The sequence below is a fragment of the Daucus carota genome, chromosome 5 (genome assembly GCF_001625215.2).
Source record: "Daucus carota subsp. sativus chromosome 5, DH1 v3.0, whole genome shotgun sequence".
NCBI classification, from domain to species: Eukaryota; Viridiplantae; Streptophyta; class Magnoliopsida; order Apiales; family Apiaceae; genus Daucus; species Daucus carota.
Window position 1 is genome coordinate 8,648,627 of NC_030385.2, and position 24,424 is coordinate 8,673,050.

Below are 24,424 nucleotides of genomic sequence, written 5' to 3' on the forward strand. Positions count from 1 at the left end.
TTGTATGTATAAGGATACCAATAATATTACGGAAGTGAAAAGAAATCAATCATCCAACTAAAAAATCCGTTCATATGAAGAGATAAGACTTAAGAGTAATGATACAAGTAGGGATACAAGTAGGGGTGTAAATGAGCCGAGCTGAGCGAACTCTAGAGTGCTCGTGTATTTTAACGAACTCGAGCTTGAATCGAGCCAAAAATATTGTTTGAAGATCGACTCATTAAGGAATAACTCTGTTCATGAACGGCTTGCGAACTGTTCACGAATGTCTCACGACCTTTTGCTCACGAACTGCTCATTAACTTACGCTCACGAACATATCTCATGAATATTTGCTCACCAACAACTCATTAATTTTGTTCACGAGCTTGTTTAATAAATTTTGTTAACGAGCTAGCTTATGCTCATAAATTTATTTACAAGCTTGTTTGTTATTAATTTATTAAAAAAATTAAAATTCTAACAATATTTTAATTTATGCTGTAAGGAATCATAAATTCATAATAAATCATCCATTAATAAAACTCCCACATCCGCGAGCCAGATTCACGAACCATGTTTACAGGCCGAGTTCACGAATCATGCATGTTCACGAGCTGGTTCACGAACTGAGTTCACGAATCATGTTCACGAACTCATAATTCGAACTTGTTCGCGAACTATCGAGCCGAGCTTTACTATGTTCAAGTTCAGCTCGTTTATTAAACGAACCTTAAAATTGTGCTCAAGATCAACTTGTTTATGAATCGAACCGAACTTGAACCAAGCTTTTTCTGAATCGAACACCGAGCGTCTCAACTTATTTACAGTCCTAGATACGAAACGGATACTTGGCTGTAACGGTAAACTTACAAGTTCACTTTTTACATTTGTTGCAACCACTACATTATGTATGTATGTAGCCGTTGGATAACCTATAATTCGCTGTTCAAAATAGTTGGCCACCCATATTCTTTTCTTCCATGTCACTTTGTAACGTTTTTACACCCCTTTGGAAAAGTTACATTTTATTGGATTTTAAATTATTTTTTTTCAGAAAAAATAACATAATTCTGAAAAATAAGATAATTGCGATTACCAAACAACTTTATTGTAAAAAGACAACACTAACGATTGCTTTTGTGGAAGTTGATGAGTAGCTTCATGTAAACCCTACTAAACCTCGTCCTAATCCCACATCAGTGTCAATGCAGCATATAAGTATGAGTAAACACCAGCTTTCTCCCTGACAAAAATCCACATTCTATCAATATACATATACTCCTTCTAGAGTAAAGAAATATCACATCTTTAATGGCCGGCGATGATCGTAACAACAGCTTGCTTGAGTCATATGTACCACCACCCACTAAACCTACTAAACCTGCCGCACAAGATGTCACCCTCTTCCATGCCTCGCATCCTCTCAGCCTCGAGCTCGCTCGGCTCGAAAATCAAGTTCGAGGTTAGTTTTTTCTCCCGACTCACATATGGCTTTTATTGCAAGACAGAAAAACACTTCCTCACAATGTTTTACATGCAAGTACAGTTACTCATTCCATCTCGTATTATGTGTTCTATTTTGATTATTAGATGATCAATTTGACAAAATTTTGATCATTAATTAAAAAATATTTATTAATTAGTTTAAAAATCTGAAAAATAGATTTTGAAGGGGATTAGATATATTTTTTAATAAAATAAGTATTTTAATCTTTTTAAGTCGGATAATATGTGTAATTTACGGTTAAAATCTAATCAATTTGACTATTTAATAGTCAAAACGACACCTATTATGAGATAGAGGGAGATACTTTCTATTCGATCACTAACGATGATTTCAACTGTCTGGACTGCTTGTTACAGTATATGCATCCAGCTATTGTCTGTTGTCTCATTAACTTTTGTAGATTCAGACCGTTAGCATTTTGATTATGTTCTGTTCATTATTGGCTTAGTCTCCTCTATCTTGCATAACCATGTACATGCTCCTTTGTATGATTGGGGATTTCAGTTGAGTTCCCGGCCAGCTTTTAATTGAGAATGATTGGGATTCTTTTTGCAGATAAAGACAGGGAACTAGGCGATCAACGTTCAGAAATCAAGGCGCTCAAGTATTCTGACCGCCTTAAAGGGAAGGCTGTTGAAGAGGTGTGCCTCAATCCTTTTCTGACCCATAAACTTAATTTCATCATTTTCATCTTCAAAATTGTTCCTGCGTGAGTAGCTGCATTTTAATGTGTGCTGCTATAAGTGTGTGCACCAAGATAGAACGTCTACTCAATAAACTTATTACGCTAATGTCCATAACCTTCACTAGGTTAGGCTCCATTTTTAATTTTATACTGCGGTTTTCTTTATGCCTGTCTGTGGGAGGCATCGTGGGGAGATGATTTACCCAAGTATAAGGTGCAAAAATTGAAAAACGTATCACTAAAAAAGGTTGCAGCTGCTGTGCTCTTATAAGTATTTGTTGATCTTCTAGCATCTTACTGCGCCAGGTACTTTCAACAATAATGCAGACAAATAATTGTTGCAGATGTAAACAGCCTTGCCATATTGTCGTAAAGAGGCTGTAACTGGTGGATTAAACTTCAGACCTAGGAAATAACATTAGCGCAAATAACTAAATTTAAATTGAGGTTACATGACTACACAAACCTTCAACCTTGCGGTTTTAACTGTTAGATATATTTGTACTTCTGTTCCTATAATTGCACTGATTTTTCTACTTTAGGTTACTGATGAGCTGCATAAGGCTGATGAAAAACTTAAACTGGCCGAAGCTCTTCTGGAAAGCAAGGTACAGACTATCTTTGAACAGTTTTTTTTTTTGTTGCGTATGATATCTGGAAATATTTTGCATGATCCAATGACTAGTTATTACGTTATAGCACTTAGAGATTAAGAAGATAACTGAAGAGAAAAAATCAGCTTTGGCTGCACAATTTGCGGCTGAAGCTACTCTACGAAGGGTTCATGCTGCACAGAAAGATGATCAAATGCCACCTATAGAGGCTATCATAGCTCCGCTGGAGGCAGAGCTAAAGTTAGCTAGGCAGGAGGTAATACCTCTATTCATTCAAAAGCAAAACACTTCAATTTAGTTGATTCTGGTAATAGTTTACAGGAACATGTGTCGAACCTCGTAGATGTAGACACATGAAGACTGCAAAGAGTACAGACTAGAACTTAAATTTTGATGTTATTACAGTAAGAGAAATTAATATTTTCTAAATATTTAAAATGTGTCTGTATTGATTAGATAGCCAACTTGATGGATGACAATAGAGCTCTGGATCGGCTTACAAAATCTAAAGAAGCTGCTTTGCTGGAGGCTGAGAAATCTGTGCAGGTGGCTCTGACAAAAGCATCGTTTGTTGATGATTTGCAAAACAAAAATCAGGAATTATTGAAGCAAATTGAAATATGCCAGGTTTTAATAGTTTGAATTTACATTGTGGCAACTTATGAATGTATGCTATTGTTTGGTAGCCCATTATGTGGTCTAAAATATTTTCACAATCAACCTTAGGAAGAGAATAAGATCTTGGATAAAATGCATCAACAAAAGGTTATTGAGGTCGAAAAGCTCACCCACACAGTTCATGAGCTTGAGGAGGATGTTTTGGCTGGAGGGGCTGCTGCAAATGCTGTGCGTGATTACCAACGAAAAGTTCAAGAGATGATTGTATGCAGCTCTCTACTATCCTTCGTAACCTTTAACTATTTTTTACATGAATGTTTTTTGGAGAGAGACTAAGTGAAATGGGATTAACAGGAGGAGAAGAAAACTTTGGACCGAGAACTGGCTCGTGCCAGGGTGAGTGCAAACAGGGTTGCTGTCGTCGTTGCAAATGACTGGAAAGATGCCAATGACAAAGTTATGCCTGTAAAGCAATGGCTCGAGGAAAGAAGATTTTTACAGGTATATAGTTCTCTTTAAAATACTCTGAATTGTTTCTTGATGACTAGTATTCATGCAGCAAACCATGAGTAATATCTAGTTGTTATGTAATTGTTATGTAATGCATACAGAGCAGCGTTTTTAAAAACAGTGGCAAATTTGAATTTATTTGATTTTTTGATTCTGCAGGGAGAGATGCAGCAGCTTAAAGACAAATTGGCGATAGCAGAGCGTACTGCCAAAGCAGAAGCAGCTCTGAAAGTGAGGAAATTGTTGACTTAGACACTTGCTGCATTTCCAACTTTTCAATTTGAAACTTAACTGAAATTTCTGGATTGCATAGGAAAAGTACCAGTTACGTTTTAAAGTGTTGGAAGGAACGCTTAAAGCGGATTTGGTTGGTTTTACCCACACAACCTCAGCAGCGAAGAGGATGACCAATGGTCCTTCACGGCGCCAATCTATGGGTGGGGCTGAAAATCTGTCCCGATCACCATCAAATGGATTTTCATTAAGGAGAACCAATTGTCAAACTGGATCAGTGCAGGTGAATGCTGCAACTGCTCTGTTAAGGCAATCAAAGGTTTCCCCTGTATTTGAAGATGGTAGCAGATCTGTGGAGCAGAAGAAACTTGTTCAAGATGCAAATGATCCAGACAATGGACGTATCACGGATGACGAGTGTATTCAAAATGGTATACTTAGTTGCATATTTGAGGAGAATGAAAATTGGAGAACAGAAAGCGGAAAATTGCAGAAAAATGAAGATTGCGTTTCTGGAGTGTTGTACGATATGTTACAAAAAGAAGTCATAACTATGCGGAAAGCTTGTCTTAAAAAAGATCAAGGCCTTAAGGAGAAGGACAACACAATCGAGGTAGAAATATTTGTAATCAAATTACTCCCTTCTTATACTCTGCTTCCCTCTCAAATTCGTTGTTTCTCATGCAACATTTCAGATGCTGGCGAAAAAGGTTGAAACATTGAACAAAGCTATAGAAACAGAGTCAAAAAAGATGCGTAGAGATATGCGTGCAATGGAAAAAGAATTTACTGAAATAAGTGGTGTGAATGGACAAGATCATAGAGCTCCCAGAAGATCTGTTAACGGCTCTAGGTCAGTTCATCTGGTAATTTTACTTTTACGTATAAACATGTTTCATTGCTTCCTATTTATGGATTTCATGCTGATCTCCAGAAACAAATTTCGAAGTACACTTAATTATAAGAGCTGTTGGTTGTTTCACTCTATACAAAATGAAGAGGTATATATTAGATCAGAACTATGGACATTAACATAAATTCATAAATTTCAGGAGCGGAACTCATAGAAACTAAAAGAATGCAATGGGAGCTCGTACAACGCTGGGCATATCTGTATAATCCTGGCAGTAGAGAGGACAATTCATAGCACCAATTTAGCTTTCTTATAATCATCCCTTGTCAATTTTAAAAACTGTTTATACCAACATACTATCTGTAAAGAACTGGTCTGTATTCAGTCTGGTTAAGAATTCATCTATTGTAATATTCATTCAAATTCTTTTAATGCCTACTTCTTTGCAAGTTGGCCTTGAGTAACTTAGAAAGAACAAAACAACACTTGATGAATTGAAATAACAGAACAACAGTATACACTCAAGGGTTGTATACACTTTCTATGTATTAACAACATTTTCTCCATTTGTTACCTTCAGAGTTTCAAGCGAAAATTTGCATGCTTCAATTGCATCTTCAACTGATAGGAAAACTGACTTCTTCCCAATCTTGTCTATGAATCTTCCAGTAATTAATTTTTCCATGACCGCCAGTCTAGGGTTTATCAAAATCATCTACCAACAGAAACACAAAACAAAAGAAAAACAAAAACCTGTAAAATTTACTTGGATGAAAATTTTTGTTTTTATTATAGGATTTGATACTAAGAGAGTGAAGCCATAAGTTTGCATGAAGATAAATTTATGCAATTGTGGTTCATCATTTAGTATAGTGCTTCACCTTCATCTTTTTCGCATCCATGTTCTTTTGAATTTCAAACAGAACTTCCACGCCTGTTGTGTCTATAGATGTAACTCCTACAGGTCATAATGAATATCTTAGTAATACTATAGGAAGCAAAAATAACAAATATAAATACATTACGCTAGATTATGTAGTATTGTTCTTACCTCCAAGATCTAACAAAACGTATACAATATCATTCGCTTGGGGGTTTGAGATGTCTTGCTCATCTCTAATATACCTTAAAATTCTACCAGAATAAAGACAGGGAAAATAATGAATAACCAGCATTTATATGTGGATATAGATTGATAAACATAGAAGTAGTTGACATTAGCTCTTCTGTATTGTAACATGAACAGTGTAGAAATAGAGAAGTATGATATAACACCTGTCCCTTAGATAACTGCAGTTAGCAAAATATATAGGAGATCCTAGTTGTAAGAGCAGCATTCCAGGAATCCCAGTTGCACCAGGATATTGCTCGACGTCACGATACAACATTGAGTCTGGTATATATCCCAGCTTGCAACTAGCAGGTCTTGCTATATACAGAAGTGCTCTCATTAGTGAAATTCCGACCTACAAACAAGTAGTAGTATATTTACATTATATAAACTATCTCACTCAAAGCATGTGTAGATTAAAAAATACTCCAAAAAAAAAAAAAATGTTACTCTACCGATATCATTATTCCCATCTCCATGCTAATAAAGATAACTCCAAGAAATGCAGCCATACAGATAAGAAAATCAAACTTGTCTATCTTAAATAGGTGGTAAGCTTTTTGATAGTCGATGAGTCCAACAACCGCTGATATTATGATAGCAGAAAGAGTAACAAGTGGAGTGTATTTGAAGAGAGGAGCCAAGAAGAGAAGAACCAACAACATGCAAAATGCCATCACAACATTTGTCATTGCAGTTTTAGCACCAGCATTGTAGTTCACTGCTGATTTTGAAAATGGCCCTGCATAAGAAAGTATAAAACTTTAAAAGTTGTAACACTTGTTAATATATAGTGTACAACTATAATCAATTAGCTACTTATACATACCACTTGTCAAGTAGCAAGAAGTGAAAGATCCAACTATGTTCATGAGACCAAAAGCAACCATCTCTTTGTTGCCATCAGTTTGTTCATTATTCATTATAGCAAAACTCCGTCCAATTGCTATTCCTTCCTAAATGAATGTACATTTGATAAAGCATAAACTACATATTTCTAATGGACTAACTGAAATAGAGGAAAAAATAAGCTTTTATCATCAAAATTAAGAAGGTTTCTTACTGCTAAAGCAATAAAAGCTGTGATAATCCCAGCTCTTATAGGTGCAGAAATGTATTTTGGATCGAAATTTATATCTTTGAAGGATAGAGGATTGAGTCCTCTTTTTAACTCACCAACCTGCCATTTCATCAGAGTTAAATAAGGAGTATCAAAGTTACAGTAATCTTGTAGTATGCATTGAAAATAGTAAATGAACCAGGTACAGGACACAAAGGTGTCACTATATATTATGTATCATCTCATCTGAATTCATGAACGAGCCTAAAGTGAATGAAGCGGGAAAAAGAGGCTTACAATTTCGATGCCATGTTTCTCAGCATGTGCAAAATAAGCAAAAATGCAGCCGATAATAACACACAGCATTGGAGCAATTGCTGATACCCAAAACAAATTTGGCCTTTTCTCTTTCTGCAAGTTCATTATTTTTCCCGGAATAAATAGTTGATGAAACTGTATCTAACTTGGTGTAAAGAATGGATGCGCTGCGTAGTACATTATTTGTTTTGGTGCATGTTTGGATTCCAGAAAGTTAAGAGAGAACTTACAACATATCTAGTGAACAGTAGAAAGACAAGGAAGATTACTCCCACAACTGCACTCTGCCATCTCCACTGAACATTAAAAAAAGTAGTCATTAGTTTAAAGAAAAAATTATAAAACACGGCGAATTAATTAGCCAACTGTAGACTCATTTAAAGGGTAATGACTAGTACAATGCCTATATTGTCTTTCTTCACATGTCTTTTACTGTATTGACTATGAACATTGATGTATAATTTGATTCATTGAATTATCCCATAAAAGGGCTATTTCTTTTAGCCTTAGTGACGAATTAATAATGCATGAACTTGATGACCAAATTGTACTTATAGTGCTTGATTGTATAGATATTTTATGTGCACACACCTCATTAGTATGGCTAAAAATTGCTTGCAGAACATCAACTATACTGGTATGGGTTGTGAAGTGCTTCAATCCAAAAATGCCCTTCAATTGTTGTAGGCAGATTAATGTCGCAGTCCCTCCCATAAAACCAGTGATAGTAGCATGAGATAGGAAATCCACTAGAATCCCTAACCTGTATACATAACAATAAGTAAAAAAGATGAAGATAAATACGAAAGAAGTTGAAAGTTGAGCAATTAATATCTCCACCTCAGCAATCCCAAAGCTAACTGAAGCAAGCCAGATATGAGTGTAGCAGTAAATACTAAACCAAGATACAAATCAGGATTTTCTGTCGGTGAAACTTTCTCTTCCAGTGTGGAAGATATGAGCAAGGATGAAGCGGCAAGGGTACCTATTGCCACATACTTTGAACTACCAAATACCGCGTAAATTAAGGGCGGGACAAAGCTGGAATCTGCAACAAAAACACCCTGTTATCATATATCTTGTAGTGCAACACTAATGACAAGTGCAACAACTTACAAAGGCCAATGATGGGGGGAATATTAGCAAGCTTGGCATAGCTAATGCCTTGTGGAATGGCGAGGCTAGCAATAGTAATTCCAGCAAGAACGTCGTATTTGAACAATTGTAGATTGTATTTCGGGAGCCATTCAGAGGCTGGTACAAAATAATTCATGGCCAGTTTGGCACGACGTAAAGAACTAGGCTCTTTCTTTAGGAAAGAGAATGGATCATCAGGAAATAAAGCCTCCTTGATTCCGGATTTGAAGATGGTGGCAAAGCTTCTCTGAGGCTTAAAGCTCACCTTGTGATCTTCGTTCAACCCTGTCATCTTCTCCCCTGTCACAGATAAGAAATAATCCAAGATTTAAGGCGGGTTTATAAGTTTAGGGGTGGTGCAAGGTTTATAATGGAAAGAGTGATGCAAGTAAGACAAAGATTGGATAAGAATGGGTACACGCCAAAAATACCATATTTTACCGTAAATACCATTTTTATTGAAAAATAGTAGTATCAAAGATACCGTCCGTAAACATACTTTGGGATCGGGTATACTGTAATATCCATTCTCGAAACGGAATACTAACTCAATAAATTTATTTTTTAATTTTTTAATTTTTATTTTATATGATATAGTTCTTAACTTGTTTTTAAAAAATTTCATCTCAGAAAAATAATAATTAAATATTTTAAATTTTTACTCAAAAAAATATAAATAATTTAAAAAAGTATTAATATACATGTTGAGGCCACGTACCAAGGCAGTGCATCGATGCACAAAAAGTTTAAAATACGTATCAAATTCTACGTCCTAAATTTATACAACTAAAAAAAATCAATTCAATATTACAAATTCTAAAAAGGCAACTTGTAACTAATGGAAGAAAAATCCATTTTGTGAACCGTGGAGAGTTAAAAACAAAAACATATTTATCCATTTTCCTGAGTGGTATAGCAGAAGACATTTACGTAAGCCTTAAAACAGGCCTTTCCTGGTGAAAGTGCAACTGAGTAAACAAACATCTAGACGGGATTGTAAAGAGAAGACATTACTCAGATATTGCAAAATGTTGTTGGCTAAAACATCATGATGGTATCTGCTTTTATGGTTGTATTCAAAGCACATAATATATTTCTTTTGGACAATGCTGACTTATGTTAGTATCTGTTCAAATACTTTTTGGACGAGACAGAGTCGAACCCTGATCTCTCGGAACAACAGAGGATAAACGCACCTGGGCTATCGAATCGTACTCGCACATAATATATAAAATTGCAAGCAATTCTAACGTAAATAACAATAAGAGCGCAGAGAAGATTAATTGAAGAAAGAATTGAGAGATTGTACGAAATGTTTTACCGAATTTTTCCATGTGTCAACTGACTCAACGCCCTCACAGATGATTTGTCGCCAATTGACCTGAGAACTGCAGTGAGAAGTGATGGACTTTTTCGCGCTGTGTAAATTTATAACTGTAGAAGACAACGGTGAGGAAAAATACCAGATTTATTCGGATAATGGAATTCGACAGGGCGTGTAGTCAGATAAAGGATAAGTTGATTAACAAACGTGTTAAATAGAGGTAATCAGTAATCTAATCTGGATAAGATGGGGGTAATTGTGCATGAATCTAGGAATCAAATCTTTTATTCTTTCCTCGCAAATTACAAGCCAATTATCCTCACGTTTCGAAATTTTTATACATATTTTGCTTTATGAAACGGACAGAAGTGTTATTTGGATAAACAGAATATCACACAATAAAATAATATAAAAGCGGTTAGACCCTTTTTAATGGGTAAGTATAATCGTTGGCTAAATTGGACCAGTTGAGTATTATGTAAAATTTGTTGAACCTGTAAGACATTGTGCCTTCGATCATATTGGCTATAATGGTTGGGTATAATTTGAAAATAGTATGTTATTAATATTTAGATTGTTATAAATAAAATATATCAGTTTAATATGATAATAGATGATGTGTGATAATCCTACAGATTTCTTAGAGGTCTGTAAAGGTTCGACAAATATAATCATCCATAGGAAATTAGCTAAATTACAGACAAGGCTCGGTGTGGTTGGAGTAAGATTTTTTGAAGAGATTGGCTTCTTTTTTTTGTATGCAAGCTCAATTTTTAGATAAGGGTTCTTTATGGTTGGAGATACTCTTATAGTATACTCCCTCCGTCCCACAATACAAGTCTCTTTTGTAGAAAAAATTTTCCCATAATACTTGTCCACTTTTAGTTTCCAATACAAATATATTGACATTATTCCAAAATTACCCTTCTTGAAAGTTGTATAATAATTAAAGAGGGTTGAATAAGAGTCTACATTCATGCATTTATTAGAGGTACAAGTGAGAAAATATATCTAATTAATGTTTCCTTGATATACATAATTTTTTCAAAAGAGACTTATATTGTGGGACGGGGGAGTACTAAAAAGAACAAGCCCACAAAACCAATTTTAAAAATAAAAAACCAATATAAGCAATAATCAGAGACCGTGATAAAAAAGATGGCAAAGACGAGCGCACATATCACTATTGTTTTACAACAATCAAGCGCACCCATCACAATCGTTTTATAACAATGTAGAACGAATGAAGATATCACAAGCCTTCTACAAGACTTAACCGTTTCTTGAAGTGACCATGGCTCCAATTACACTGTGATGGGTAGTCGCAATATCATTTTTAGGATAAAACAAAACAGAGTAATCTGCTCACAATCATGGTAAAATTCTAAAAACTATCGACCCTCAGGTCGCTGGAACAGTTGTATATAATATTTTTATGTATGAAAGCTGAGAGTGAGAAGAAAAGGCTGCTAGGCTTTTCACATATATCTCTTACAAACATTTTTCTTTGTATATATCTTACAAAAAACGTAGCTGAAAAATATATGCAATTATTCTGATTTATTAACTTTAATACGAAATATCCACATGTATATATCAGTTGCAATTTATAATAATGGACACATTAAATGCTGATAAAATATTCATATTATAATAATATTAAATTTTTAATTATTTCAATTCCATCAGATGATAAAATTCTTCGCCTAGGTCATCTCGCGTACACGAGATGTCGAGACTTCGCCCAAATCGTCTTTCGACCCTACCCGAGTCGAGTAGTGTCATGACATGGTATGACGAGGCAAGCCGGACGACGGCGGTGCACGTGTGTATGCGTGCGTGTAAGGCACATGATAATATCAGCACACCCATATGGAACACACACTAACATCATGCACACTCACATCTTAGTAGTTGTGCACTACACTTGCATGTGATATATTATAAAGCCATCAATTTTTTATCATCAAATCAATGTGGTATTCAATATGCTACAATTCAAGCAACCGCACAACCCACTTCAAATAACCATTTCAACTCAATTTATTTATGGATTACACTAAAAATATGTCTTATATCCAAACATGAAAATTCAAGTACTCATAGTAAGGAACAACTTCCACTTATTGGTTTCTGGAATTACATCAAGAACCTATTTATAATATGTCTCAAACTTTCCATACTCTTATAACCCCCCACAAATCCATACAGAAATGCATATCAGTCACCATCATGACTGGTTTTTCAGAGTCGGTATCCTTCTGGGTTTGAACCCTCGTAAGTCCCATATTTCAGTGGCTACTGGATATAGATGGATTATTTCAGCTTGAATCTCTATTCGTTGGGAGTAACCACTCTCCATGGACGACGACAAGTCAAAGACTATGGTTCCAATCTACGACTTTGAAACATTGATGGTCGTATCTCGATCATGTTCATCGAATGCTTCAAGTAATAACCATTTCCTCTAGTTGCAACCTCACATTTACATTTGTTTAGCTGGGCCTCTCCAGAGATGTACTGCTACCATCTAGTCTATTGACTTGACCCCATTCAGAGTTCTAAAAACTCTTACTATATACTTATAGCGTCAGTACCTTTTAAAATTACTGAGGATAGCCTCACATACATCAGTATCTAAATATTTACCTTTTCATCTTTTTCACTTTATATCACTATTACATCTCCTACCATTACTCTAAATATCACTTCAAACTCTATTATATAAATATTTTATATATACCTACATACAATTACACATACATAAAAACTCCATATCTTGAAACATGTGTCAAATCAAGTTGCATGAGCTTTCTTTATTATTATTTCATCTCTACAGTGTAACTTCAAATTTGATGCTAAACAATAGAGTACTTCGTATATGAAGATAGAGTTAGTAATGGTTGGAGACATTTTTATGAGTTTTGACGTTATAATTGAAGATAAAGTTGTTTTTAAGGCAGAGATGCCCTTAGTTATCATTGTGTGTACTTTATATTTTGCTTATTTTACTTACTTATAGGTAACTATACCTGCGTCTATCAACAACCCACATTCAAAAAAATGAAACAAGATGATGGACTCCCCCCACAAGTGTGAGGACATTCCATTTTCTCCAAGTGACCTTTGGGAAAAGAGGAAAAAAAACAGAAAATTTTGTTGGGAACACAGGAACTAGGCCACAATTCATTCGGGGGAAACCCAAAGTGGAAATCTTGGAAGCTTCAGTTAAGACAATCTAATATGGTGGAACTCTCTAAGATATGATGCCCACCCTCTGATTCTTTACTTCTTTTATATACAAATATACAATGCCAGTTAAAATAAACAATTAGATTTATCTTCTTTGCATATGGGTATCAGGATCATTTTCCTTTCTTGCTTTGGCTAGTGTCTGTCTCAGTTTTGTTTGGAATTTGAAGAAGTATCACATGGGCCTCTGTCTCCTCTTCTTTAATGTGTGTGTACTTAGTATTAATAATTCACACACAAAAACTTACTTGGGTGATCATGATCTTTTTTGTTGTGCTTTCAACACACTGTCCATGCCCATCACTCTGATTCTATGAAAAATTATGCATAAATCTATAAAGTTTATGTCTTGATTTGTTGTGCTGGAGAAAGATAGGAGTAGGTTTTTCTTATACAGAAGTTGGTTTTTTCTTGGCAATTTCGTACTTTTCGTTTTAGAGATCAGGATAATCTATGGATACTGAGATGATGACATATATGTTGCCTTGGCTCCTTGAAGCACTATCCCTGTTTTTCATTTACTGGTTCAAAAGAAGTAGGGGTAATGTTTCTTTTTTCAAGTTTCCAATGATGTATGTTGAAGAGCTAGAAGAAAAGAATTCATTGCTGGATTTGCCTGATTTAGCCTTGGACTCCATTCTTAAGAAGCTTTCACCAGCCGATTTAAGTAGAATGTCAGGGGTATGTACAACTTTGAGGGACATGTGTACGAGTGATCATTTATGGGAGAGACACATGCAAAAAAAATGGGGTGGACTTATTAGAAGTTTTACCTATAGAGATTTACAATGGAACATTGATTCAAGAAAAAAGCACTTACACATTGAAGCTCCGAAGAAGAACAGATTAGCTGCGTTGTTTTTGGGTAGTAAGTTGGATAGAAGGGCTAAGATGAGTAGCACTTTACCTGTTGATTCAGTCATGAGTTTGTATCTGTCTCTTGAGACCGGAAAGTTCTGGTTCCCAGCTCAAGTCTTTAATCGCGAGGTAATGATCACAAAGGCCTCAATGTATTTCTGCAAAAATAAGGCTTAAATAGTACTAGTTTTACACTTGGTAGTTGGTACTGATTGCTGAATATTAGATGTCAAGTTTTAAAGAGCAATGGTACTGATTGCTGAATATTAGATGTCAAGTTTTAAAGAGCAAGAGCCCGTATATTTATGGTAGAAAGTGATTATTTTGTGAATCTGTGTTGCAGAATGGGCATGCTGGGTTTGTCCTGTCTTGTTACGATGCTGAGCTCAGTTATGATCGTCACTGGGTCAATTTTAGAGCAAGGTAATTAAACATACTGTTTTTGTCTGTTCTTTACTATCAAGATTCGATTATGCAAACCTTGTGAAATGACTGAACAAATATTAATCCAGTAACTACTTGAATGATTTATAACTAATTTATTGGCTGCATTTAAAAATCAAAATTCTAATTGTTGCAGGTTCTCATTCAATGGGAAACCAACTATGGAGCATGGAATAGACTGGAATAGGATTAGAGCACCAGCAGTAGAATGCGGACCGCACACTCTTTATCCCTCAGATTGTTTAGATGACTTGAAACCTGGGGATCACATTGAAATTCAGTGGAAAAGAAAAAGAGGTTATCCATATGGTAACTACGTAATCAAATAAATGCATTCTCTTAGAATTGAGAAATCCTCTTTGCTCGAAGAACAACTTTGTTTGCTGATTATTGTCTAATTGTGTTTAAGGTTGGTGGTATGGTGTTGTTGGCCACCTAGAACCAGTCAAGAGGTGCCAAATATATTGCCAGTGTCTTAGAAGTGGTAATATTATTTTCACTTCTGTTCTTTTGCTGAATTTAAGATGACTATTGATATGGCTGTATCAATTTTAATCATGATGTTTATGAGCTAATAATCTCGTCTTTTTTCTAATGTAATTCACACAGACACACTTGTGTTTTTTGTTACCACTGAGTTCTAGTATGACAACAACTTTTTCAACGACAGACAGAGTGAAGCTGGAGTTCAAGCAATACGAGCTCGGGTCACAATGGAGAGAAACAAGCATATGGAGGAAAAATCATGATGAAACAGGAGATGAAGTAAATGGATATTATGGAGGAATCCGTAAAATTTACGACAAATATGAGGTATCAAGGTGGCAGCAGCACTGGCCAGCAGAAACCGTGTAATTATAGAGTCTTGAGTCGGATAGTATCAATGTTCCTAAATCCTCTGTAAAAAGCCAAAGCCTCTTTCTCTGTAAGTAGTGCAATAAGTTCTATATAAAGTTAACAACCAGCTTGTTAAATAGTGGAGTAAGCTTCGTTTTCTCCCCTGGTGAATGTAGTAATTGCAAAACAACCAAGTCAAATCAGATACCAATATTGGTCAAGTCCATTTAAATATGTTATATATGCAAACAGTCCCGGTCCAAGAAAAGGCGATCCTTTGGAATGGACAACTTCTATGGATACCTTGTCCTTTGAGGATCTGTTATATGAAGCCTCATGGAGTCATGACTTGTACTCTAATAATAGAATGTTATCCATCTATTATGGTACCAGTAACCTAGTATTTGTGGGGAGGCGCCCAGGAAAATATTGAGAAGCTAGAGATTTGATAAATATTACTCTCTCTCCATCCCATAATAAATGTTTTAATATTTTATAAATTTTTTTCATAAAGAAACATACTTGTAAATATTATTTTTTTCGTGTTTTTTGTTTTTTATAGAAATAAGAAATTCAAATTTTAATACAAAATAAAAGATACGAGAAAATAATATCTATATATATGACTTTTGTAAATTTGGAAATGCGTGAAAAAAATTTTAAAAAGATCACGATGTTTATTACGGACGGAAGGAGTAGAATGTTAAAAAAATATAGTATACATACAAGGCATGTATCTCAAGAGTTATAATTATATTTAAATTAAATAATTAAATTTATCATCTTTAATGATTTACTCCCTCTGTCTCATTTAATTGTATACGTTTCTTTTTAACTGTTCGACACGCATTTCAATGCTCTTATAAAATATAGTTCCATTACTTATCTTTTTCTGAATAAAAATAGAACATCCAAACTTTAATTCAGAAAAAGAAAATTTTAAAAATAAATTACACAATTATACTTTACAGGAGCATTAAAGTCCGTGCCGCGTCCCCGTCCCCCAATGTATACAATTCAGGGGGACGGAGGGAGTATATATTTACTTAATTTTATAAAACAAGTTAGATAATAAATAATTACTCGATAAACAAAGGGATATTATTCCCACTAGCAAACCAAAACAAGTTGTAGTTCTTTTATAATAGAGGAGAATAGACAACAAAAACCTACTACCGGATACTAATCATCTTTTTAATATAACTGTTCTTCTCCGTCTAACAACCCTCTTCACTCTACCAAGTCACTACATATATCTATCTTCTTCTCAAGTCAGATGCCATCAAAATTGAAAACATTGCATATAACGTGGTATTTCAAAAGTGGTTAGTTTTTTTACTAGGCCTAGTTTGGACAGCAGCAGCACTACGAGGTTCGGTTTCACACCATTAGCAAGATGTAGTAAACCAGTGTGATGGGAAGAGCTATCAGCATTCCAAATATAACCCTGTAACAAATGACATGCAGATTTTAAGTATCCAACACAATGGATTCACAAATTTTGAAGAACAAAATTCATTGAGTTTTGGGGTCCTACCCGGTGCTAAGTATGTCAGGATGAACATTATACTCCTTGGCAAAGACGAAAGGGACAATTCCTTGTGGCAGGGCTGCCTAATAACATGGATAGACGAAACATATGTAAAGATGTGGAACTAAGATCCTGCATAGGTAATACAATATAGACTATATGTGAAGAAATTACTTACCTGAACAATGGCAATATGCAACAGAACTCCTCTCAAACCAACAGCAATGGAGGAAGCAGCCATAACTGCAGGACCTGTGATGAACCGAACAGCCATAGCAAAGGTAGCCACCGAGTTCCCACATGCAATGATTTTTGGCTGTAATGCCATAAATAGACCTGCAAGTGATTCCTCGTTACCATCACTTGGGTTATATAGGTAGTTTAGATTACGACTTGGTGCATCAAATTTGCACTGTAATAATAAATTGGAACATACCAAGACTAAACATCGCCATTCCAAGGCCGGCATCAGATAGAATTGCAATTGATTTTGCAATTATGGCAGGCATTTCAACATCCCATCTGAACAGGAAAAGAAATTAAAACAACCATGAGCTAATACAATTGGAGTTAAGTCTCATGGTTAGAATTAAAATTTGGAATTTGCATACTTGTACGATACCAAAGACCAGGTAAGACCAATGAGGCTAGAGTATGTGTTGGGATTCCTAATTAGTTTTCGCCACACCATAATTAGAATGAGTCTAGTGATGACACTAGCGGGCGGCATGGCAGTGGGCTTGTTTTCCATATTGGCCATGGACTTGGGATGCAACTCAGTTGTAGAGCTTGAACCAAGCTTAGACAGCATAGGCCCTTCCCGTTCAACTCCATTCTGAACTTGTTTGTTTCCAAAGCTGAATTCGTCTCGCCGATATTCATCATAATCTAAGTAACACAATATTATTAAATAAATTAGATGTGACATTAAGGAACAATATTCATGTAAACAACCTATGCAGCACTAATTGGATCAACTAAATAAACAAATCTCCAACATTTGTGGGAATTTGTCATCAGAGAAGACAAATGGCACCGGTATTCAGGGCTTCAAGCATAAGAAACAACATAGACTAATCATACAACTTGCAAATATAATAAGGAAAACGATTTTACCTAGTTTCTGAAAAAACAAAACAAGTCATATAGAAGATCAAACAAACAAATATAGTTTTAACAGTTAGACAATCCCAAGAATATCTATAACCTCAGGAAACATAATCATACATATACAATATTTCCGGAGAAACATTAAATAGTAATAAACATTAACCTAAGGAGTATCACAGTGAATACCTTTAGCATTATGAATCCCATTAAGGCCATTACCATACTCTCCTCCTCTGAAAACATGAATCCCTCCTTCAGAAACCGGTGAAGCACTCGAGCTCCAGACAAACATATGAAGATCTTTACCACCATCAGCCCCATTGGCCTTCTTCTTTGCTCCAGGCCCGGCAAGAGGAGAAAAAATCCCAGCACTAGGAGGTGCAGGATACCCAGCATTCCCCTTGGTATGATTACCATATCCCCCTGCTCCACTCTCCTCATCTAACCCCACATTACCATAATTTGACTGCCTAGGACTCACATTACTAGCATTCTTTACATTAATCACAGAATATATATCATTATGATTAAAACTAGAACCCCTAGGTGTAGGATTCCTCGACGACTGAAGTGAATAAATCTCAGCATTAGTCAAATTCGAAGGCCTAGGTGTCAAAGAAACACCCGAATGAGGCCCATGTGACATCCTGGAAAAAATTTCAGACCTGGAACTAGTGGATTTCCTAACAGTGACATGAATCTTGCCATCATCCCCGACCTCAGCCTCGGTTTCCAGAGGCTCCTTACCATCTAAAGAGAGCACATCAGTGTCCACCCTAAAGGATGAAATCATAGCAGCATTATCTGGAAACTGCTCAGCAATCAAAAGCCTAGCACCTCTATACTCAAACAAAAAAAGCATCAATGTATACCAGATTATACACTGCAACACAACAATCTGAACCATAAGACTCCCAGAGGCCTCACCATACATACCTTTCAGTAAAGGGATCCCCATAACAAGAGTATTAGGCAGTGTGGATAGTGAAAAAAGAGTAATAGACCATTCAAGACACCCTCTAGCACTCACTCTTGACCAAATAGTTAAAACACCTAAAACTATCAACTTCTGCAGAGTATCAGCTGCTATGAATCTAAAGTTCATAGTATAAGGATTGTTGGTAGATATAAAATGAAATGAGAGTAAAGGCACAGCAAAGAGAGCTACAAATCTGTTGATACCTGAACATTGAGCAGGGGTAAAGATTTTCCACCATTTCACAGAGCCATAAGCTAAGATCATAGCAACATATAGTGGAACAACAGCAGTTAAAACATGGTAAAAATCTGAGAGAGTGATCATTTCCTTGGCTCAAGACAGGGTTTTTCTGGGTTTTTAGAAAAGCCCAGATGGAGAAACGGAGAAAATCAAGAAAACACTTCACCAACAACTTCAAAGTGCTAGTGGAACTATATGAGAAGATTAAAACCAGCCCGCAATATAGAATAGATGCTAGGATACAGGGAGAGAGAGAGAGAGAGAGAGAGAGAGAGAGAGAGAGAGAGAGAGAGAGAGAGAGAGAACAATGTGAGAGATAATAATGAATATGGGACAGTAAGAGCACGCTGCCGCCGAACAGCTTGGGAGCTGATTTGCCGGTGGGTAGAGAGAGAGTATAGAGAGGAGTGGGAAACAAAAGAAAGTGATGTTGGTATTTAAGAAGAAGCAATGGCAGACAAGAAAAATAAAAGCCTGAGTCTTTTGAGAAAGCTTTCTACTAGTCGTGAACTAGTCGCAGTAATAGTCTTCTTAAACATCATTATAATGCCAAGTACAGTAATCTCTTGTTTTTTTAGCCTGACAAGGAGGGTTAAGCTTTAAATGAGTCAAATAATTAATGGTTTATAAAAGCTTGAAATTCAGTTCGATAGGTATGGAGCTGGTGACTTGTGTTATTTATATATTATATTAAATTAAATTTGAATTTCGAAAGTATATTGTTATATATTTCCTTGTTTCCTCCTTGCATTAATACAAGTCATTTTTGAAAAATTTACACATATTAATATATTATTATGACATCATTCATAATTTTCTCTCTTATCCGCATTACTTATCTTGATTTATTGAATTAATTATTTTTTCCGATACAAAATTTGACTGGTAATCGAATAATAGGTTAAAAAATGTGCATCTTTATTTTTGAAAACAAGCTTAATAGAGAAACTAATTATCAAAAAATTATTGAAAGTGCATATTGACAAATATTGTGGATAAAAAATATTCAAAAATAACTTATATTATGATACAAAAAGAGTATATTATTAAATCGAGTTGAATTGTAAACATGATACTGGTAAATGACTATTTTAGAAAGGGCCGAATACAATAATACGAAATAGTGGAATTGAAAACTGTATAATTATATATAACAGTTTTTCATATTGATTTAACAAAATATAAAAACTTTTGCAAAAATAAAATGTGTTCTTCGTAATCATTAGGTTACGACAACATGTAAAATCTAATTTGTTTTTATATTCCACACAGCTTTACAATTTGTTACACAAGATAAAAAGTAAATCATTTTTACATAAGTTATATTTGAGTTAAGTGAGTCAGCAAAATGAGATCGTGAACTCAAAACGATCTCAAGTCGGTTACTTAATTGAACTACAAGTACTTCTAAATATTCTAAATATGAATTTAACAAATAAAAATATTTTTATAAAAATTTATGCATTATTCTTGAATGTTTCAGTAACAAAATAAAAAGTAAATCATTTTTATATAGATTACATTTGGGCTAATAATCGAGTGACTCAACAAAGTGGACTCGATATATCAAGTTGGACACTGAACTCGAAACGATCTCAAATCGGCCACTTAAGTCAGTTACAAGTACATTTAAATATGAGTTTAATAAGTAAAAATATTATTTATAAAAATTTATGCATTACTCTTGAATGTTACCGTAACTAAGTACAAAATTATGACTTTTAGTATTTTATGATAAAATATTTAGATTTTATCAAGTTAATTGACTGTTTTTTTAATTAAAAAAAAGGAAAAAAAACTATGTAATTAAAATTAAATAGTAAATAAACTTAATAAAGTCTAAATATATTATTAAATAGTAGAATTTATAATCTTATACTTAGTTTTTTTTTAAGATAATCTTGTACTTAGTTGTGTTAACATTTAAGAATAATGTGTAAATTTCTATAAATAATTTTTTCACTCTTTGACTTATATTTAAAAAAAAAAACTTTGACTCACTAAAGAGACAGATTTGAGGATATATGTAGTCCACTTTAATGACTCGCTTGATTATTATTCATTTACATTTTTTATCTTCACATTGATGGCTATGATCATGACTTATAGTTTGTCAATAAATCTTACTCCCTCCGTCCCCCTGAGTAGTATACATTGGGGGACGGGGACGGGGACGCGGCACGGACTATAATGCTCCTATAAAGCGTAGTTGTGTAATTTATTTTTAAAATTTTTCTTTTCTGAATTAAAGTTTGGATGTTATATTTTTATACAAAAAAAGAAAATCTCGAAAATAAGTTACGGAACTATATTTTATAAGAGCATTGAAATGCGTGTCGAGCAGTTAAAAAGAAACGTATAGAATTAAATGGGACAGAGGGAGTATCAAACAAGTCTCCCACTAAATCATGACTTTGTGTAGGGATGATAATGGGGTCAGATCAGATTGGTTACATTGGTACTCCCTCCGTCCCTAAATACTTTTCCTGTTTTTACTTTTCACGTTTGCCAACACACACTTTTGATCGTTAATATCTTTCATTTCGTAGTAGCATTAAATATAAAAACTTCACCGTATTAAAGTACTCGTGAATACGAATTTAACAAGATCACTCATGACTATATTTAGTTTTATAGATTAGATGTAAATTAGTAATTTGTCTCATGTTATGAACAGTACCGACATTACAAATAGGAAAAGAAAAAAGATACGGAGGGAGTATAAGATATCCGAATCCGAATATTGTTTATTTTATATTATTTAAAATTGATCGCATTTCAAAAATCAAATTCAAATCCAATTCACGAGTTTCGGTTCGGGTTGAGGTTTATTCAAAACTCGAATTTTAGAAAATAAGTGACATTGTATTTATGATTTTTCAAATTTGAATTTCATCCAATTTAAAATTTTAAATGACATTTATAATAAAACATTACACCCAAAAAATCTTAGACTATAGTTAAATATTTCTAAATACAATTTTTCATTCTGATTTTTAAAATAATTTAATAATTCAACAAAGAACACACCATCACACAAACAATATATACATACACATTTACGTACTCCCTCCGTCCCAGTCATTTGTATACAAATGGCTGGGACACGGAGACCAATAAATTGTGTAAGAAATGAGTAAAGTTGGATGAAAAGTGGGTAGAATAGTGAGATCCATTAATATTTAATAATAGATTTGAGATAGTGGAGGAAAGTAGTGGGTGTAATAGTGTTTATATTATTACGGTTTTTCAATGGTGTGCCCATGGGCACACACTAAGCACCAAAATTTATGAAATTGGAGGGTTTCTATTGGTTTACCTTCTTTAATAATGGTGGACCCCCCTGCAGTTACAACAACCACACCAATCAAAACCCTCCATTTTTATTAATGTTAGTGCTTAGCATGTGCCCACGGGCACACACTAGCCAAACCGATATTATTATAGAATAGAGACAGTGGAGGAAGATAGTTGGTGTAATGATATTTTATATTATAAAAGTTTACTACTTTTGGAATGTATACAATTGAAGGGACGTCCCAAAAAGGAAACTGTATACAATTTACTGGGACGGAGGGAATATATATTTGTAGGATTTGTCACCAACATGGTAGGATTTGTCACACCAACATCGTCGTTTTTTAGTGGTTTTTGTCATTTTTTGATCTCTTTTCTCTCTCCTACTCCATTTTTAGTAGGGAACTTCAGTTTTATGTGGTATGTTGATCTGATGACATTGAAACTTGAGAGTTGAAAGCATGTAGACCGGTTCTTCCTAAAATATTTTCTTTATATTTTAAATATTTTCTTCTATATAAATTATATTCTATATCTATTATTTTTAAAAGTTTTATAATAATTATCAAATTTTCGTGTTTTTTTAGTTTATAGGAGCAAGTCCAATAAATTACTTATCTCATTACCTATTAATAATATAAAATATGAATCATAGTGAGTCGCATTGATTTAGGTAATCTGTTTTCAGTGTCAACTCTAATAGCAATCTTTATATTTGGTTCAATATTATTATTTTAATAATAAATTTGAGAGAGAAGTGGGAAAATGAGGGAAAGGACAAAGAAAGAATGAAAGAGATAGAGTTTTTTATTCATAAATATTAAATAGTTAATGACTATGGTTATCTAAAAATAGATAATGACTAGAAAATTTAAGAATGTACTAGTGATTTATACAACCACGATAATGTTGGAGTGCATATTTTTTAACACATTATCTAAATGTAAGAGAACATCCAGATAATTTATTGGACTTGCTCTAAATAAACTAGTACTATCATTTATCTTCAAAACTGAACAGGTACTAGTATTAGGCATGAGCATGATTTGGTTTGGTGCGGTTGAGTCAAAACCGCACCATAACCACATTAATTCGGTTTCCAAAATCAGAAACCAAAACTTAACCATAAGTAAATGGTGCGGTTCGATTTTTGAAATTCAGTTTCGGTTTCAAATGGTGCGGTTTCGGTTTCAAAACCAAATATATAAAAAATATTTTAAATATATTTATTTACATAAGTTTAGTAAAGAATGTTTCCAAGTTTTAAAATGTACTCATCTTCATTGTGTCTCAGTCAGTTAATTTGTCACCAATAACTTGAATGCACCAGACAACATATAGTTTCTAGGTATGTGATCTGCAGCTAAAATCAAGAAGAGCAGTAGTGGATAACTTCATTTTTCAACAAAATTCAAACCACACACATAAGGTCTCAGCCAAGTCTCAGCCTCCTGTTATTGTTGTTGTAGACACTACCTTCATAATTTATGTTCAAACTAGTTCTATAATAAGATGTGTATATATATATATAATATTATTTATATAATTATATTAATTTATAAAAAATAATATTTATTATAATTATTATTATGGTTCGGTTCGGTTTCTATTCGGTTTTAAAATTTTGAAAACCAAACCACAACCACATCATTGGTGCATTTTTTATTCGGTTCAATTTTTAATTGGTGCGATTTTATTTGGTTCGGTTTTATACGGTTTTGTACTGTTTCGGTTTCGGTTTCAATTTTTGGTTCGGTTTTGCTCATTCCTAACTAGTACTCCCTCCGTACCTAAATTCTTTTCCTGTTTTCCTTTTACGGCAATTCACAATACGTTTCTTATTTCCATTTTAGGCAACTGGGGTACTCAATTTTACTACTCCCTCCGTCCCTAAATACTTTTCCCATTTGTACTTGTCAC

General features: G+C 34.3%; 4 protein-coding genes across 6 annotated transcripts; 2 read left to right on the top strand and 2 right to left on the bottom strand.

Moving 5' to 3' along the window:
* The first annotated feature begins 1,119 nt into the window (after window positions 1–1,119).
* Window positions 1,120–5,440, top strand: LOC108220014 (microtubule-associated protein 70-2). Of its 2 annotated transcripts, none has more exons than XM_017393646.2 (11): window positions 1,120–1,447; window positions 2,048–2,133; window positions 2,720–2,785; window positions 2,877–3,047; window positions 3,248–3,418; window positions 3,518–3,673; window positions 3,764–3,910; window positions 4,079–4,150; window positions 4,233–4,766; window positions 4,849–5,019; window positions 5,206–5,440. In XM_017393646.2, exons 1-11 carry the CDS (start codon window positions 1,297–1,299, stop codon window positions 5,218–5,220), a joined length of 1,740 nt encoding a protein of 579 aa, XP_017249135.1. In that variant the 5' UTR covers window positions 1,120–1,296; the 3' UTR covers window positions 5,221–5,440. The 2 variants fall into 2 exon arrangements, with proteins under 2 accessions (XP_017249135.1, XP_017249136.1); XM_017393647.2 differs by having other exon boundaries at window positions 1,121–1,447; window positions 4,849–5,006.
* On the bottom strand, window positions 5,392–10,207 carry LOC108220013 (probable sulfate transporter 3.5). 2 transcript variants are annotated; one of them, XM_064094603.1, is made up of 14 exons: window positions 10,096–10,200; window positions 9,954–10,020; window positions 8,612–8,932; window positions 8,336–8,543; window positions 8,087–8,258; window positions 7,726–7,791; window positions 7,475–7,588; window positions 7,181–7,297; window positions 6,947–7,073; window positions 6,573–6,859; window positions 6,282–6,472; window positions 6,058–6,140; window positions 5,888–5,964; window positions 5,392–5,721 (listed from the first exon to the last, which is right to left on the bottom strand). In XM_064094603.1, the coding sequence occupies exons 2-14, from the start codon at window positions 9,964–9,966 to the stop codon at window positions 5,548–5,550; spliced, it is 1,950 nt and encodes a 649-aa protein (XP_063950673.1). In that variant the 5' UTR covers window positions 9,967–10,020; window positions 10,096–10,200; the 3' UTR covers window positions 5,392–5,547. The 2 variants fall into 2 exon arrangements, with proteins under 2 accessions (XP_063950673.1, XP_017249134.1); XM_017393645.2 differs by having other exon boundaries at window positions 9,954–10,207.
* A 2,790-nt stretch (window positions 10,208–12,997) lies between these two features.
* LOC108222217 (F-box protein At2g26850) lies at window positions 12,998–15,775 on the top strand. Its single transcript, XM_017396133.2, has 5 exons — window positions 12,998–14,195; window positions 14,410–14,489; window positions 14,647–14,819; window positions 14,920–14,994; window positions 15,181–15,775. Exons 1-5 carry the CDS (start codon window positions 13,662–13,664, stop codon window positions 15,363–15,365), a joined length of 1,047 nt encoding a protein of 348 aa, XP_017251622.1. The 5' UTR covers window positions 12,998–13,661; the 3' UTR covers window positions 15,366–15,775.
* A 686-nt stretch (window positions 15,776–16,461) lies between these two features.
* Window positions 16,462–19,753, bottom strand: LOC108220412 (probable auxin efflux carrier component 1b). Its single transcript, XM_017394172.2, has 6 exons — window positions 18,175–19,753; window positions 17,490–17,766; window positions 17,315–17,400; window positions 17,057–17,214; window positions 16,885–16,961; window positions 16,462–16,794 (listed from the first exon to the last, which is right to left on the bottom strand). Exons 1-6 carry the CDS (start codon window positions 19,289–19,291, stop codon window positions 16,728–16,730), a joined length of 1,782 nt encoding a protein of 593 aa, XP_017249661.1. The 5' UTR covers window positions 19,292–19,753; the 3' UTR covers window positions 16,462–16,727.
* Between the last annotated feature and the right edge of the window lie 4,671 nt (window positions 19,754–24,424).